Source organism: Vitis vinifera, chromosome 13 (assembly GCF_030704535.1).
Source record: "Vitis vinifera cultivar Pinot Noir 40024 chromosome 13, ASM3070453v1".
In the NCBI taxonomy this organism is placed as follows: Eukaryota; Viridiplantae; Streptophyta; class Magnoliopsida; order Vitales; family Vitaceae; genus Vitis; species Vitis vinifera.
The window spans coordinates 3,205,199-3,220,460 of NC_081817.1; the positions used below are offsets into that span (position 1 = coordinate 3,205,199).

General features: G+C 30.8%; 1 protein-coding gene across 1 annotated transcript; it reads right to left on the reverse strand.

Moving 5' to 3' along the window:
- Window positions 1-2,934: 2,934 nt before the first annotated feature.
- LOC100242732 (expansin-A4) lies at window positions 2,935-5,131 on the reverse strand. Its single transcript, XM_002283322.4, has 3 exons — window positions 4,616-5,131; window positions 4,191-4,509; window positions 2,935-3,555 (listed from the first exon to the last, which is right to left on the reverse strand). Exons 1-3 carry the CDS (start codon window positions 4,761-4,763, stop codon window positions 3,246-3,248), a joined length of 777 nt encoding a protein of 258 aa, XP_002283358.1. The 5' UTR covers window positions 4,764-5,131; the 3' UTR covers window positions 2,935-3,245.
- Window positions 5,132-15,262: the final 10,131 nt, after the last annotated feature.

Genomic DNA, 15,262 nt, shown 5'->3' on the forward strand with positions numbered 1-15,262 from the left:
CTGTTTTTTTTTTTCTTCTGATTTTCGACTTCGATTTTTCTATTCAATGAACTTTTTCTTTGCTGAGATTCTTGTTCTCAGAAATTTGGAATTACCTCGGACTTTATTTATTTATTTATATAATTTTTTCGATTTTTACTTGATGAAAGCTGTTTGGTTGAGGTTGGTAGTTGAAAGTGGAGATTAATGAACCCACTACAAGCCCCATTCTTCCCCTGTTTATTTGATTAATCCTCAGTTTGAAAATCTAATTCTCCATTATAAATTTGGGATTATTTGATCTTTTAAATCAATTAATTCTTCTTGGTTATTATCATTTCTATGTATCTAAGAATCTTAGTAGCAAATTCCTAAGAAATTAACCAAATAAGTTGAAGATTTTCTTGGATTGAATATGCCTTTTGTGGGGAGCCAAACAGAAACTCATCATATCCATTATTTCATCAACACAGGAGTTGATGATAGTAGCGGTATAAGCTTGATGTATGTTGAAGCAGTATAGAGGGATGGAGAGCCAACAGTCAAAAAGGTCTGTGTCTCCTCATTATCTGAAGCCACTATCATAAAAAGTATGTACTGGTGTCATCAAAAATGAAAATGCAAAATCGTTTAATCATCTTCATTATTATTTTTGGATAAAAATGTTTTTTTAACAATTTTTTAATTCATATCTTATAACATTTTTCAATAAAAAATTGAAGGATAAAATAAAAACTTAAGGATTTTTTAAATATAGTTATTATCTTATCCTTTTTAATCAGAATGTTTTTATAATTTCTTGGGTATGGTTTCTCTCTGCACATCCAACATGACCTTAAGATAGCAATTTGGATGGTAATTTCATATTTGTATATCATATAAACTTTCAATCTTGTAAATGATATGAAAAATCAGCATCTCAATTTTTTTGAAGTGAAAAATTGTTTTAAAATAGAAAAACATAATAAGGATGAGAAGTCCTTCATAATATGTACAAACCTAATAAAAAAAAACCGAGTAAATCTCCTCTAAATAAGGAGGGCTATACAAAAAAAATAAAATAAGGCTTATACATGTATAATGAATCTAGAGACCTTATAGCCTCAACCTTAAGGTGTGCAAATCTACACCAATTAAGTTGAATTACATTCAAAGGAAGGAGTTTAAAAATGTCTGCATAGTAAACCCAAAAAAAAATATAGGAAGCCAATCATATATCAATTCCAATGTCCTCCAAGTATCCTTAAAAAACTTAGTGTTCCTTTCTCTTCATATAATCCACAGCAAAGAGAGACACGTAATTCTTTAGAGAGTTTTATTTTTATTAGAATTCCCAAAACACTTGAAGGAAATCATCATTATATCGTGAATACTGTTTAGTTGAACCCAATCCATCATTGTCTATGAAAAAATCAAACCCAATTTATCCTCGGTCAAAAACCCACGGCCAAAAACCCAAAGTGATTGGACACATAAGAAGAGATGATTAATAGTCTCACTACTCCCCTTGTAGATGATACACCAATTAGGGTTAACGGTTTTGAAAGACCTTATCAATTGGAACATATCATTGATATTTATCTTTTTATGTGTCACTAATCAAGTAAAGATCCTGATTTAGAAAGAAATTTGACTTCCACAAAAAATTAGTATGATAGAAAGGGATAGAATTTGACAAATTGGATAAAGTTGAAAAATGCAAATTTTCTAAGAAAGCTCTTAAAGATGACGAAATCCAAGCTTTCACATATGGAATGGAGGACGGAACTCAAATTTTCGCATTTGGAATATAAGGAGATAAATGAACACTAGAAAGTAGAGACAATAGTTTTTTAAGATCCACAATTTCCGCATTAGATGGATTGGAAGCATTATTAGCTAGGATAGCTAAAATAGAAAGGCTTTTTGTTGTGGTGACTCTTAACCGTTCTAAAAATTATAAGCAAAAAGGTTGATCTCTCACCACAAATGTGAAATAAAAAATAAAAATGAAAAATGGTTTCCATTTCCTTTTTTTTATAATGTAAGATGTTTTTAACAAATGAAAATAAAAAATTATTTTAAAGTGTATGTAGGGATATTATTGTCATTTCATTTTCATTCTTATTCTCATTATTATCTAACATTAAAATTGAAACAACTGATGCCGTACATGCAATCAAATATAAAAATTAGAATCACTAAATTTGTTTCTATTCAAGAAGACATCAATAAAAAGTAAATATTTATTCTTATCCCTCATTCTCATATATCAAATATAGTCTAAGATTAATTTTATAAGGAGTTGTGATGTCTCAAATTTCGTTGAATTAATTTATTCTATTTATAAATTTTATTTTTTGGGAAGATTTTAGGGAGGAGGTATTTAACAAATCTCTTAAAAAAAAATTTATACACCAAGTATTGGGATACAAAATGGTAAAATTAGAATTTGAAACCTGAGGTGTGAGTGAAATGAAATCAACTAGTAAAGTAATTACAATTCAAACCATCAAATACGGTCAAAATATTTTGATGCAGTTCGCTTACCTAATATAAGTTTACTAATTTTATATTAAAATATAAAAATTTCTAATTATGAATATATACATATATTTCAATTTACAAATAAATAAATAACTAAAGTAAAATTTTATATGTTTCAAAAATTCATAATATTTTTAATTAATAAATAAAATTATAAACAAGTCCAATATTAAAAAATTAATTTAAATTTTATATACTGCATATATTATAATTTAAAATTAATTAACATTTTAAAAATAAAATTTAAATTTAAAAATAATAGAGGGGTTATGCGAGAACCTTTTAAAATAATTATTTAAAACTTCATTGTCCATCCAAGTAATTTCTGCTATGGTATGCGTGCCCATAGCACTATGCTTGTTAACCAGGGCTGGGCCTCCTCTTTGCTTTTGCACTCGCTAAGAAAGGAAAGAGTAGTGAAGACAAATAGGTAAATAAGGTAAAATATATTAAAGAAAGGCAGCTGCGGGCTATATAACTTTGCAGCCGCTTCAGCTCCCCAAGTTTTCACTTTTCGCTTCCTCCCTCCTTTTTTCCATTTCACCATCAAAACCAGACAAAAGAAAAAAGTTACACCAAATCCCGACTCTCCCTCTCATTTTTCCCACTCTTTTACCTCTTCACTCTCCACTTTCAAAATTTCAACAAAAACACAAAAAAAAAAAAAAAAACAAAATAGATAGAAAAAGAAAAGGCATAGTCTAGGGATTTTGGTCTTGTAGAAGCGTGGGAAATTTGAATCAGACCCTGAAATTTTTTCCCGAGAAAGTTTGGCCGAATTGCCAATTGGAGGGCACGATGTTCCATGAGGTGGAGGTGCGGTGGTCACTCCCTGTGACCCTGAAGGAGAGTGACTGACCAACCAAAACTGCATTAGATTGCCAGTTCTGACCCCAGTTGCGGCTCAAGCTCATCCACCCGGTTTTAGATCCTTTCACGCTAGCCTTCACTATATCACCTGCACCCGCCACGTTGGTGATCAGAACCAAGTTGAAGTAACGGAAGCCGTTGATAGTGAATCTGATTCCTCCTTGCTTTCGGCACGGCACCCTACAAAAAAACACATCAATCACACGAGGGCTATTTAGTAATTTACTCAATATTGAGTTAGGCTGCTACGCGGTTTCTTTAATTGTAGATCAGATGATCGTGTAAATACGCGGGAACTGTGGGTTTGGGCCCACTTGTTGAAATGGAGTTGACATGCCTGATGATTCTCTGATTATAGATATGGACGGATCTGATTCTCTTGAAAAAACCAAGTACTCTTGTTTTTTCATCAGAAAAGTGTACAGAACAAAAGATTAATAGTCAGAAGATCAATAATATTTTCCTTACAAGCGAGTCAGCCGATCAGACTGCTGTATTCAATTACCTACAAGTTATGTTACTAATGGACGGCCATGATTCACTTGGAAAAACAAGGTACTGCGTCACATCATAATAATGTACGGATATATGAGAAATCAGAGACCAATCATATTGTCCATACAAGAAAGTCAGACAATCTGACCGCTGTGTTTAATCCCAAGTATACGTTTACGACATATATTTTCATTGCTCAATCAGCGGCTGGAACGGCACCGTTTTAGAAACAGTGCCGTTTTCACACCCTAGAAGTGTGTTAGTGGACTATGGCGATAGTCCGAAGGACAAATGGGAAAGGTGGTGGAAAAGAAGCTCACCGGCGGAAAGAGACTGGGACGATGCCGGCGCGGTACTCGGCGATCTTGAGGAACATAGGCATGGCGAGGTCGAAGTGGGGGCGAGGAGGGTTGCACCAGCCACCATTGTCGCTGGGAAGAGCGTAGTTCGGTGGGCAGAAGTTGGTGGCGGTGATTAAGATGGAGGGACTCCCGGAATGGCACCATTCTGGGTCGTTGGCACACTTGAGCTCGAAGCATGCCCCACAACTCAGCCCATTGTTGAACAGCGCCGTGCTCAGCGCCGCCGTGTTCACACCGTAACCTTGGCTGTACAAGTTTCCGTACCCACAAGCCCCACCTGTAAAAGCAACCAACACACAAACGCATTGACTACATTAAAAACCTGGTGGATTTAGGCATGCAAATGGGTCGAACAGAAGCCTTGGTCTGTGTTGGTACAGTACCCATAGTTCCAGAGGCGTCACTGCCGCCATAGAAAGTAGCATGAGCGCTCTGCCACCCCCCGCCAGTGTAAACCCCGGGGATTCTAGCTTCACCCAGCTTCAAAACCGAAGCCATAGCCACGAAGCATACAACAGCCACAAGACCCATCTCTCTACTCCCACGGAAAAAGCAAGAACACAGAGGAAGACAGATGGTTTTTAGGGTAGTGTGTGTGCAGAGAAGGTCTAGGATGAGCTACTACTTATGGGGGAGAGAGGGAGAGAGCGGTTAATGTCAAAAAGAGAGAGCAAACCAAATCATCGCTCCTCAATTAATGCAGTTTGGTCAGACCTTAATTAAAGCACTCTCATTACCTCAAACCCCATTCAAGTCCATAACGCTTTTGCCCCACATTCTTGACCCAATTGCCCTCCATGATCTTCCATCTTTCTCACTCTACCATTTCTCTGGGGTTTTGGGAAATGGTGGGGTCATGAAGCGGCAAACTCGATTTTCCCTTCAAAGGAGGGAAAACCAGAAAAGTGGGGTGTGCCCATAAGGCACAAAACAAAGCCTGGTATGAATCCGCTTTGCTTCAATCTCAAGTTGTGCCTCTGCTATCAAATACATTATTCTATACTCAATATATATATATTTCCTTCAATTTACTTAATTTACAAGGATAGTTGAAATTATTTCAAATACATTATTCCATAATATGACAGTTGGGTTTGTATTTTTGATTAAGTTTAGTATATGTTAATTTCCAAGGTATGAATGGGAATGGATGTGCCTTGTCAGCATCAAATTTCCGTACCGTATGATAAAGACTAAACAGAGTTGTCTAATTATATTTACAAAATTAAAATAATATTGGATTATCCGGGTCTGAAAAACTTCAAGGGATTGAGGAGGCGCGAGTAGGAGAATATAGTAGTCGAGGAAGTAGTTGTGAGAAAAGGGCAGTGGCGCCGCTGAGGGAATTAACTGGGAAAAGGAAAGATTTTTAGGAGACGGACCGGACCATACATGGATGTGTGTGGGCCCCCGAAGCCCGCATTTATCGGTCCACGTATTGCGGCGTTCATCAGCCGTACGATTTGGTATGGGATGGTCTTCACTCTTACATTTATTTTACTCACTTTGCTTTTGCAGTCAAGTGTGAAACAAAGCCTCTGCATCCTTTTTGTTTTTTTGTTGCTTTTTTTGGGTAGGTGGTTTTCATATTTGTTTTTATCCATATTTCAAGCCTAATCCGTTCTTCATGATTTCACACTTCTCATCCATTTTCAAATACATTAAGATGATGCTTTTTTTTTTTTTTTTCTTTTAATCGGAAATAAGCAAAAAAATAAAAATAATTAAAATCGATCAAATTTTATATATTTTTAAATTATTTAGTTTGAAAAATAAATATAGTTTTTAAGTTTGTAATTTATTTTTCATAAAAAAATGAACTTCTCTCATTTTTCTTAAAACATAAATAAATTACATTAATGTGTGCGCTAGAATTTTAAAAATTTGTGAAGAAAATCTTATTCATATAAAATTATTTTTTAGGTTATTTATTTATTTATTTTATGAGAAATGTATTTTTTTCTCGTTCAAAATAAAAAAGATATATGATAAAATTTTAAATATATGAAAACTAAAAATGCATTTAACAGTAATTCTGAAAAGTGTTTTTAATTTATTTAATATTTAAAATTTTTTATAAACACTTATAAAATCGTTATAAAACCACTCTAAATAATATATAATGAAAAGAAATACGGGGGGAAATTGTGGCAACATGCCGTCATTTCAATTTCATTTTCAATCTTTATCTTTAGCATTAGTAACCATGAAAAAGAGAAACAGAAGGAAGGATTCGGGGGTGGATGATATAAGGGACGTTGGAAAGTGTGGCCTCCATTTAAACAGAAGCATATGTATGAGATCCAGATGAGCATCCCATGATTCAACCAAAGATTGAAGGGCCCATGGATGATGTAACATACATGATACATCCCCCCCAATTCATGTGGACTTGTCTTCAACATTTCCCCATTCCTCCAACATTTCCCACTTGAATCGGAATTTTATTTTTTAACTTAACATTAATTCATCTTAATTTTATAACCGTATTTTAAAGTTGTACGAGTTCTTTCGAATTCAAAAAAGAGCGCAATGTTTAATTCCCAAAAAATAAAAAAATAAAATGTATAAATTTATAATAAATTTTAATTATATCTCTTATAAAGAAACCAAACATGAGAAAATTAGTTTTTTGAATTTTTTTTTCTTTTTTTTGGTACTTTCCATACCCAAACAGGGCCTAAGCAGAGATCCCAACAAAAACTTTGATTTAATCCACTAAAGTAATATAAAAATATAAAAATCACAAAAGGAGAGTAGTAGTTGACAGTTGCTAAAGAAACTCCCCTTACCCTTGCTTTTTAAACCCTAAACCAAACAGGACATAATTAATTTTAATTACAAGAGAAGCATGGTGTAATTAACATGCATGACAAATTAATTATTATCTAATGTGCATGCGATCATAAAAAACTTTGTCTCATCTTTAATGGACCATTGGTTAGGCGTAGGGACCATGCGTCCTCTTTTGATGACCCCATGAATCTCTACATACCTCCATTTGGCTTTACGCAATCCCTATAAAATTCTAAGGTTCCAAGTTTCTCGACCAAGCAATTACAGAATCATTTTTTTTTTTTCATCTTCTCTTCTTTTTTAAGGCCCTTATAGCTTGAAGCTTCTTTGCATGATTCCTAGGAGGGCTCGGGGCTCCCTCCACTTTATATTGGATGATTTACAACTACCATTTTAACTAACTTAACTGCCTATTTTCATGGCCAAAATTGAAGGGAAAGTCATCTTCTTGCTGGGACAGGGATAATCAGTTGTGTCCCTGGGAGGGTGTGGCCTTAATCATTGGTGCCATCTTAATAAACCCGTAATGAAAATCGTTAATCGCGCTCGAAAAATTTAAATCCTTGGCTACACCATTGATGAAAGTGTGTGGTTTGGAGGTGGGATGTTAGTAAAAACAAAGTGAATAATGTGTTTTGAGAATCCTGATGATCATCCTCCATTATACCAAGTAATCATGGAGAAGGTCTTGCATTTTCCTTTTGGAGAAAGCATGCATGTTGCTAGTTAATTCAGTTATGGTACCTAATTTGTTTTGTTTTGTTTTGTTTTTTGGTCTGTTTGGCTTTGTAGAAAATAATTGTGCCATCTGCAGTCCAAGTAGCTTTTTGAATCTTTGATGATGGATTAGTATTGGGGTTTTTGGTTTTTGGTTTTTGGCTTTTATTGTGTCTTCTGCAAGTTTGACGTTGAGAAAATCAAGTGCAATAATGATGAGGGATGATGAACAGTTTAGGTTTAAAAATTTGAATTTGACTTTGTCTATTTCGCAAAGTTGTTTTCCAATTTTGGGATGATTTTTTTTTTTTTTAGCAATTTAAAAATCACTTTCCCTTGCTTCCCTCTTTTTTTGTTCTAACATGTAATAAGTAAAATCAAATAAAGTTAACATGGTGTCCTAATTTTTCCGTTATTTTATATTAAAGAAAAAAAAACAAAGAATAGATAAAATAAAAACAATTAAAAAGACACAAAATCAAACAAAAAAAAAATAATAATAATTAAAGAGACAAAGAGAATAAAATGAATATTAATAATGAAAATTATTAGGATGTAACAATAAGACTTTTAAGCTTAGGAATGACTCACCCAAATAATGACTCTTAAAAGAAGTCTATAGAGTGTGATGTTGAATGTCATAAAATGTTTGACCTATCATCAGTGACTATCAATTGATTTTCAGATGAGATGGTTAAAACTTGATTCAAGAATTAATATCAAAGTTAGGATTATGGGTTTGAGTCACAAAAGTGTGGTGTAATAATGTCGCATGTGCTCTCAAGTCCGAAATGAATCACCCAAATGATGACTCTTAGAACAATCTTGTGGGATTTGACGTCACATCTTTCAATTAATAATTTCATAAATGAAGAAAAATTGAATATCAATAATATTTGATTTTCTTAATTTTAGAAATTTTCTAATATTCTTATATAATTTTATACAAATAATGGCATGGAAGGTAAGACTTTTATTACCCAAATTATTAAGCTTTTCATTATAAACCATCAAAAGTAAATTTAAATTATTTTAAATATATTATAACTACTTGACACTCTCACCCATTATAAATATATTTTAAATTACTACTATAATTCTTTTGATAGCAACCACCTTCATTCTTTATGGTTTAATGCCGTTACTAGCAAGTAACAATGGATTTATATCAATTATGAATTATGATGATTAAAAATAATATTAAATTTTAATAACAAAATATAATATGGAGTATAACTTAAATTATTTATTTAAGTATATAGTTATAGTCAAACGGTATATATTATTATTTTATATATGTAGTTTGAAATTTAAATCTCGTTTAAATTTTTTAATAGGACAAGGATAGAATTGTTTTAAAGAAACGGGACGGGATTGGGATGGGATGACCCATCCAAACTTCCTCCATTGCCATCGAGATTTGGAGTTGCTGTATCTATTTATCTCCCATTAGGCAAGTCGAGGATGACTTACCAAGAAGCCCATAACACAGTGATGGTCTATAGACCTGTTGATTAGGGCCAACTGGCAGTTGGCTCACATTGAACAATTTGGGTTGGGTCCCGCGTACCCAAGTTGGGTTTTGAATGATTCGCAAATGTCAGTTCAAAGTCCGAACCAGTGAACACAAGCATAAAATGGGCCGGGCCCAGCACACTCAACTCCAAGACCTCTCTCCCAGGTCCTAACCCATGAACCCATCCCAAAAGCAAAACCAGAGGCCCAACAAAAAATACCAAAAATTCTTTTATTCACTGAAACCAATAACAAAAACCATAAATACAAAATTTAAAATTGGATAAAAATTTGGTCATCTACTGGGAATTAGAGGGGGACCATGAAATTCAATGAGTGGAGGAAACCGACACGTGGAAGAAGAAAGGCCAACTTGACCGAACAATTAGGAAGTGTCTCTCTCTTCTTTTGTAATCGGATAATCTTGAAGGATTTTGGGCCTCTCGTTTTTATTCCTTCTTTTGGGCCTTTATGTGCCCTGGCCCACTCCCCATTCCCCATGGGCCCATGCCTTCTAACAGACAAACCTATTAAAAATTGAAAGGCCACACACAAAGGAGTCTCTGACCCAATCTTAACGCCGTCAAATCCATAGCTGACTGGACCAGTACCGTCAACATCAATTCTTTCATTTTCCACGTGTCACACTCTGAATTCTAATTTTAGGAAGCAAAAGTAAAAATGCTACCGAGAAAGGGGTGTAATATTGACACTTGAATTTTATGAAAATATTAGAAAAACATTAAATATATATATATAAAATGGATCAAATTCTTAAAAATAATAAAATATTCCAATTTTTTTTTTTAAGAAATAATAAAGGAAGTAATAATACACATATTTAAATTATATATATATATATATATTTTTTTTTTTTAAAAAAAATAATATATTTGATAAAATTTATGATATTAATATTCCAAATTTAAATTTTTTTAAGAAATAATAAATTAAGTAATAATACACATATTTAAATAATATATTTTAAAAAAAATAATATATTTGATAAAATTTCTATATTAAACAATTATGTAATATGTGGTCAATAAAAAATATGAATTTTAAAAATATAAACTAATATAATATGATGGTAAATATTTAATTCCATTAAATGTCATTACTTTAGGCAAATTGCATTTTAATAGTTTCGATTAATATCGAAATAAGAATCGATGTGATTCCAAGGCATTTAAAGATGAAGAAAAACCATCTTGATGTAGGCAATATTAATGTCATAACAAAAAGCTTTGTATAACAGATATTGCAATTACATACATGTCATACATAGGTTTTTTGACTTATTCTCTGAGCCTTATCATGAGATGGAAACTTCAAATTTATCCATGTTTGTTTGAAAACCTCTTTACATCTAATATAGAACTTTGAATTAATAATATTTGTGTAAAAAGGATAAAGTTAGTCTCATTTAATGAACGATTATCTTAAGTTCTTGTACATATGGACTCAAAACTAAGGGAAACCAACTTCTCAACAAATGTTACCATTATTTGTTATTTCATTTCTTTATATAACCTTCTGATAGCTCCTATGCTTTGACTAACTCTTGTAGAGTAATGATCATTATCTTTTGCGTTTATCTAAAATTGGCTTCATAGGTGAAACGGATGTTGATTTTTATGATATTATCTAACATCACCTCTATCATTGTCATTATTTTCATCACTATCATTTTCTTCTCTTGAGGAAACATAATCAAAATTAGAAGCATCGACACCCCTGCCTTAGCTAGCACTCATAACATGAGTAAGTTGTTCTAGTGGTTATATTTGTCTACTCAAATGAATTTATTCTACCTCTATAGTGATTGTCACTTTAAACTTCTTCAAACAAAATCTTTCAACATTAACATCAAGTTTACAAAAATGTGTGGTAATTTGTGAATCAAGAGTTTCATGTTGTAATAATAAAAAAACTAATTATTACTGGCTCAAGTAGGTGAGACGATTCTATCATTCATGTGGAGTAGAGCAAATGTGCTCTTATTCCTCTCATATTCTAAAGATGATGCAATTTGTGATTAAATTTTGATGGTTAACCTCCTTAGCATAGGAGCTTGGTTTTTAGACATAAATGACATAAATATATACATGAATATTTGGATGATAATCAAAGTGTTATGATTTTAGATTTTACTTTTATTATTTGCGTTGGAGTTGAGTGAGGGTGTCTAAGTGAACTAACCGACCCTACCCAATAAATGAGAGAAATAAGGGGAGTGGTTTTTGAAAAATTTTAAACTATCCAAAAACTGACACTATTAAAAAAAAAAGAAAAAAAAATATCTTTGTGTAAAAATAGTTTCTCCTTGAAAAACTAGAAAGAGAAAAATATGTTTTCTTCTCTTTCCTTGAAACCAAATAAAACAAAAATTTTTCTACTTTCTCAATGAAAACAATGGTCAAGGCTCTATGATTTTTGTATTCATAGTTCCATTTATGGCTTGAGACGAGAAAATTAATTGGTGAAACAATCAATTGGGATTCTTGGGCATCTCAGAAGGTAAACCGAAAATCTTATTTTACATCAATTTCCAACAAATACTTTTTAAAAACAACTTCTATTGAGAATACTTATTTCACTACAATAGCAACTCATGCAATCACATCCTTAATAAAATGCATTTTGACATCAATATGTTTAACAAATATAGGAAGATTGGAATGGTTATTCTTAGATAAACATGTTAAGATTTATTTATTTATTGTTCTTGGGAATAATAATTTTTTTCTTAAAGTTTTCTTGATTCGATCTTGAAGTAAAAAAAGTTGCACTTGTGTTGTAATTGATATTTTTCTATACACTTGTTAAAGAATACCTTGAAGTTTGGTTTGGTCTTATGAATAATATATATTTTTTTGAGCACTTATACTAAAGGAGAATTGCATTTATAAGTAAAGTTGGGACATATAATTTAATATCCTAGGATTTATATCCTTAATTTAAGGAATTTGGCTTCCTAATTTCATTAATTTGTCTTCTTTATGGATTTGTGCCAATAAGAGAATAATAATCATTTTATTTTATTTTAATTAGCAAGACTTAATTTTATTGTCTAATAACCTTTTACGACATGTTACTATAGAACTCTTAATATTTGAGTCTGCGAAAGTTTCCTCAAAGAAAGCAAACAAACCCCTTGACAAGAAGATTGCCTTCCATGCCAATGTTATCCTAGGTTGTGACAATGCAAGCAACATGATGTTTCAAATTCACCGTCTGTTAAATCATGAAATTTGGGAGGTTAATAACTTGTAAGTTTGCATAGGTTATCAATCTTTTTGGGTGTAGCCGTGTAGGGTTTAGAATTGGCAAACATGGTGGCCTACCAGATCCAGCTTTGATTGGACTAGACAGATAATGAGCTCATTGTAATGAGGTTTAGCATTTTGACTCTTAACTTGCACCAATATGGATGTGCAGTGTGCATTCTTTTAAGGTGTAAGCCATGAAAGTTGAGTAATTGGGCATTTGATAAAATTTAATATTTATTACTTAATAATTTAAGTTAATTTTTAGTTAAATTATTCTTAAGTTGTTAACTTTAAATATATTATTTATTTTTTTTACTTTTAAATATTAAAGTTGTATGGTAAAATTAACTTAAAATTTATTTAAAGTTATTAAATTGACATATTTATCTTTATTAGTTGTAATTAATGTTTATTATTAACAATTTTAACTAATATTTATTTTCATAAAAAATGAATCATGAATTTGGAATTATGATTATTAAATATATTTTCATTAGATGTGAGCAAGGTACATAAGACAAAAAAAAAAAAAAAAAAAACCAAAAATGGGATTAAGAATAAGTTAACTATTTTGATTTAATACTTAAAGTCATTTTTAATTTTAAGTTATAATATTAAGTTATTTTTATAAAATATGTTTAATTTATTTATTAACTTAAATTAAGTTATTAAGTTACTTCATACTTGGTCATGCAAGAGATGATTCAAGTCTTTTTCTTCTTTAATTTTTGTGAGTTAAGTAAAAGCGAAATCCATTTTACCCAATTGCTCTTCCATTGAAGCAATGTTGGTAATCATAACTAGTATAATCATTGAGTATAAAGAAGTGGAAAAGATAGAGTGCTTTAGTAAGGTTTTTTTCCCTTGACTTTCTAATTAGTGTTCAAGAGTTGTATTAGGTACAAAGTGGGAAGGCTTATTTGTTGAATTATTTGAAGTTGATGATGTCTTTCCTTATCACAAGTAACTCGAGTCTTTGCCATATTTAGGAAGCAAATTCTTAGTCTACACCACTCTGATTTTGACATACTAAAAAGGTCATGGACACGCATCAATGAAGACATATACAGAAAAGACATGTGAGCAATAGAGACGTGTATTTTTAGGAGATGGAAGATTAACTTGATGAAATTTGAGTCAAGGCATAAGGTATCACAAAATGCCTCAGACTCTTATTATATATATATATATATATATAGAGAGAGAGAGAGAGAGAGAGAGAATTCATTGTAAAAATAAATATTCTTATTAAATAATGAAAATGATTAAAAATACCTTTATAAATATTCTAAAACACGAGAAAGGAAAAGTTAAGAGTTAAGGATAAATATGTAAATTCTATATTGAGTTGATAAAGATGTAAAAGAAAATGAGGGACAGTTGGCGGAATAGGGGCTCGCAATTCAAAGTATAGTTATAAAAAGTAATAAAAGATTAAATGTTTTAAGGTTCAATAGTTATATTTATTTTTTCTATCATACATGATATTTCCTATGATACAGTGGAATAATTCTCTTTTATCTACAAACATACATATAATTAGTTAAATTATATTAAAACTTTATTTGTCTTTTTGTATGATTTGATTTTATCTGTATGTTTTGTATTGACTTATGATACTGAAGTTTTCATCAACACAACACGTAATCTTAGAGATTTCCAACATAATAATAAGCTTACAAAATTTTTCTATGCATCGCTTGTATAACTCATGCGATTTTGATGAGTTGGATATTATGGTAGAATGTGTAAGACTTTAATATTTGCCAAACTCAAATTTGTTCATTGTCAAATTTGATGACAATTAGGTGATCAAACGAGCCTACCAAATTTTTAGTATTACATATATGTTCTATATTTTAAATTTATAGTTAAACATATAAAAGAAAATAAGATTTAATTAGGTATCCGTTTGGATGCACTTCATTTTTTTTTTTTTGTAAAATCATATAAAAACAGAATATTTTGTAAAATTATATAGATTTATCTCATGTATTTGAAAACCGCATTTAGAAAATTTAAAATTCTGATACCTCTATTTTTTAAAATAGTTTAACCATTATTTTCTCATTGGAAGTTTCTAATTTTTTTTTATATGTTTTTTTAAAAAGTTTATCTTTATTTTATGATTTAAAAGAGAAAAAAAAAAAAATAGAAAGTGGATCCAAATGAATTAAATTAATATTCATATTTGGCTATATTTTCTAGTAGATTTGCATAAATTAATGAATTATAGAGTCCATAACTTTATAAAATTGTATGAACTTGTCCTTACAATCTTTCCCTTTTTCTTTTGATAAAAATTATGTAATTATTATTAATATTTAAGGAGAAAAAATAAGTTGGAAAACAATTTCATGCAACTTTTTCTTCATAAAGAACTTGACCATCTACAATAAACTATTTTAATATCTACCACCAACCTTTTCCTTTTCGGATAAAATTTATGTAATTATTATTAATATATAAGGAGAAAAAATAAGTAATAAAACAATTTTACACAACTTTTTCTTCAAAAAGAAATTGCCCATCTACAGTCAACTATTCTAATATTTGCCACCTATGGTTTCCTTTTATGATAAAATTATGTAATTATTATTAAAGAACCATTTGGCAATGATTTCGAAAGCACTTTTACCTTAAAAAGTGTTTTTGAAAAAAGAAATTAGACATTTAACAAAATTTAGGAAACTTTTTTAAAGATTTAAAAAATTATTTGTAGTGTTGCAG

Coding starts and splice junctions, on each gene's coding strand:
- LOC100242732 (XM_002283322.4), bottom strand. CDS start 4,763: ATGGGTCTTGTGGCTGTTGTATGCTTCGTGGCTATGGCTTCGGTTTTG. Junction 4,510..4,615: donor TGACGCCTCTGGAACTATGG/GTACTGTACCAA, acceptor TTGCTTTTACAG/GTGGGGCTTGTGGGTACGGA. Junction 3,556..4,190: donor GTCCCAGTCTCTTTCCGCCG/GTGAGCTTCTTT, acceptor GTTTTTTTGTAG/GGTGCCGTGCCGAAAGCAAG.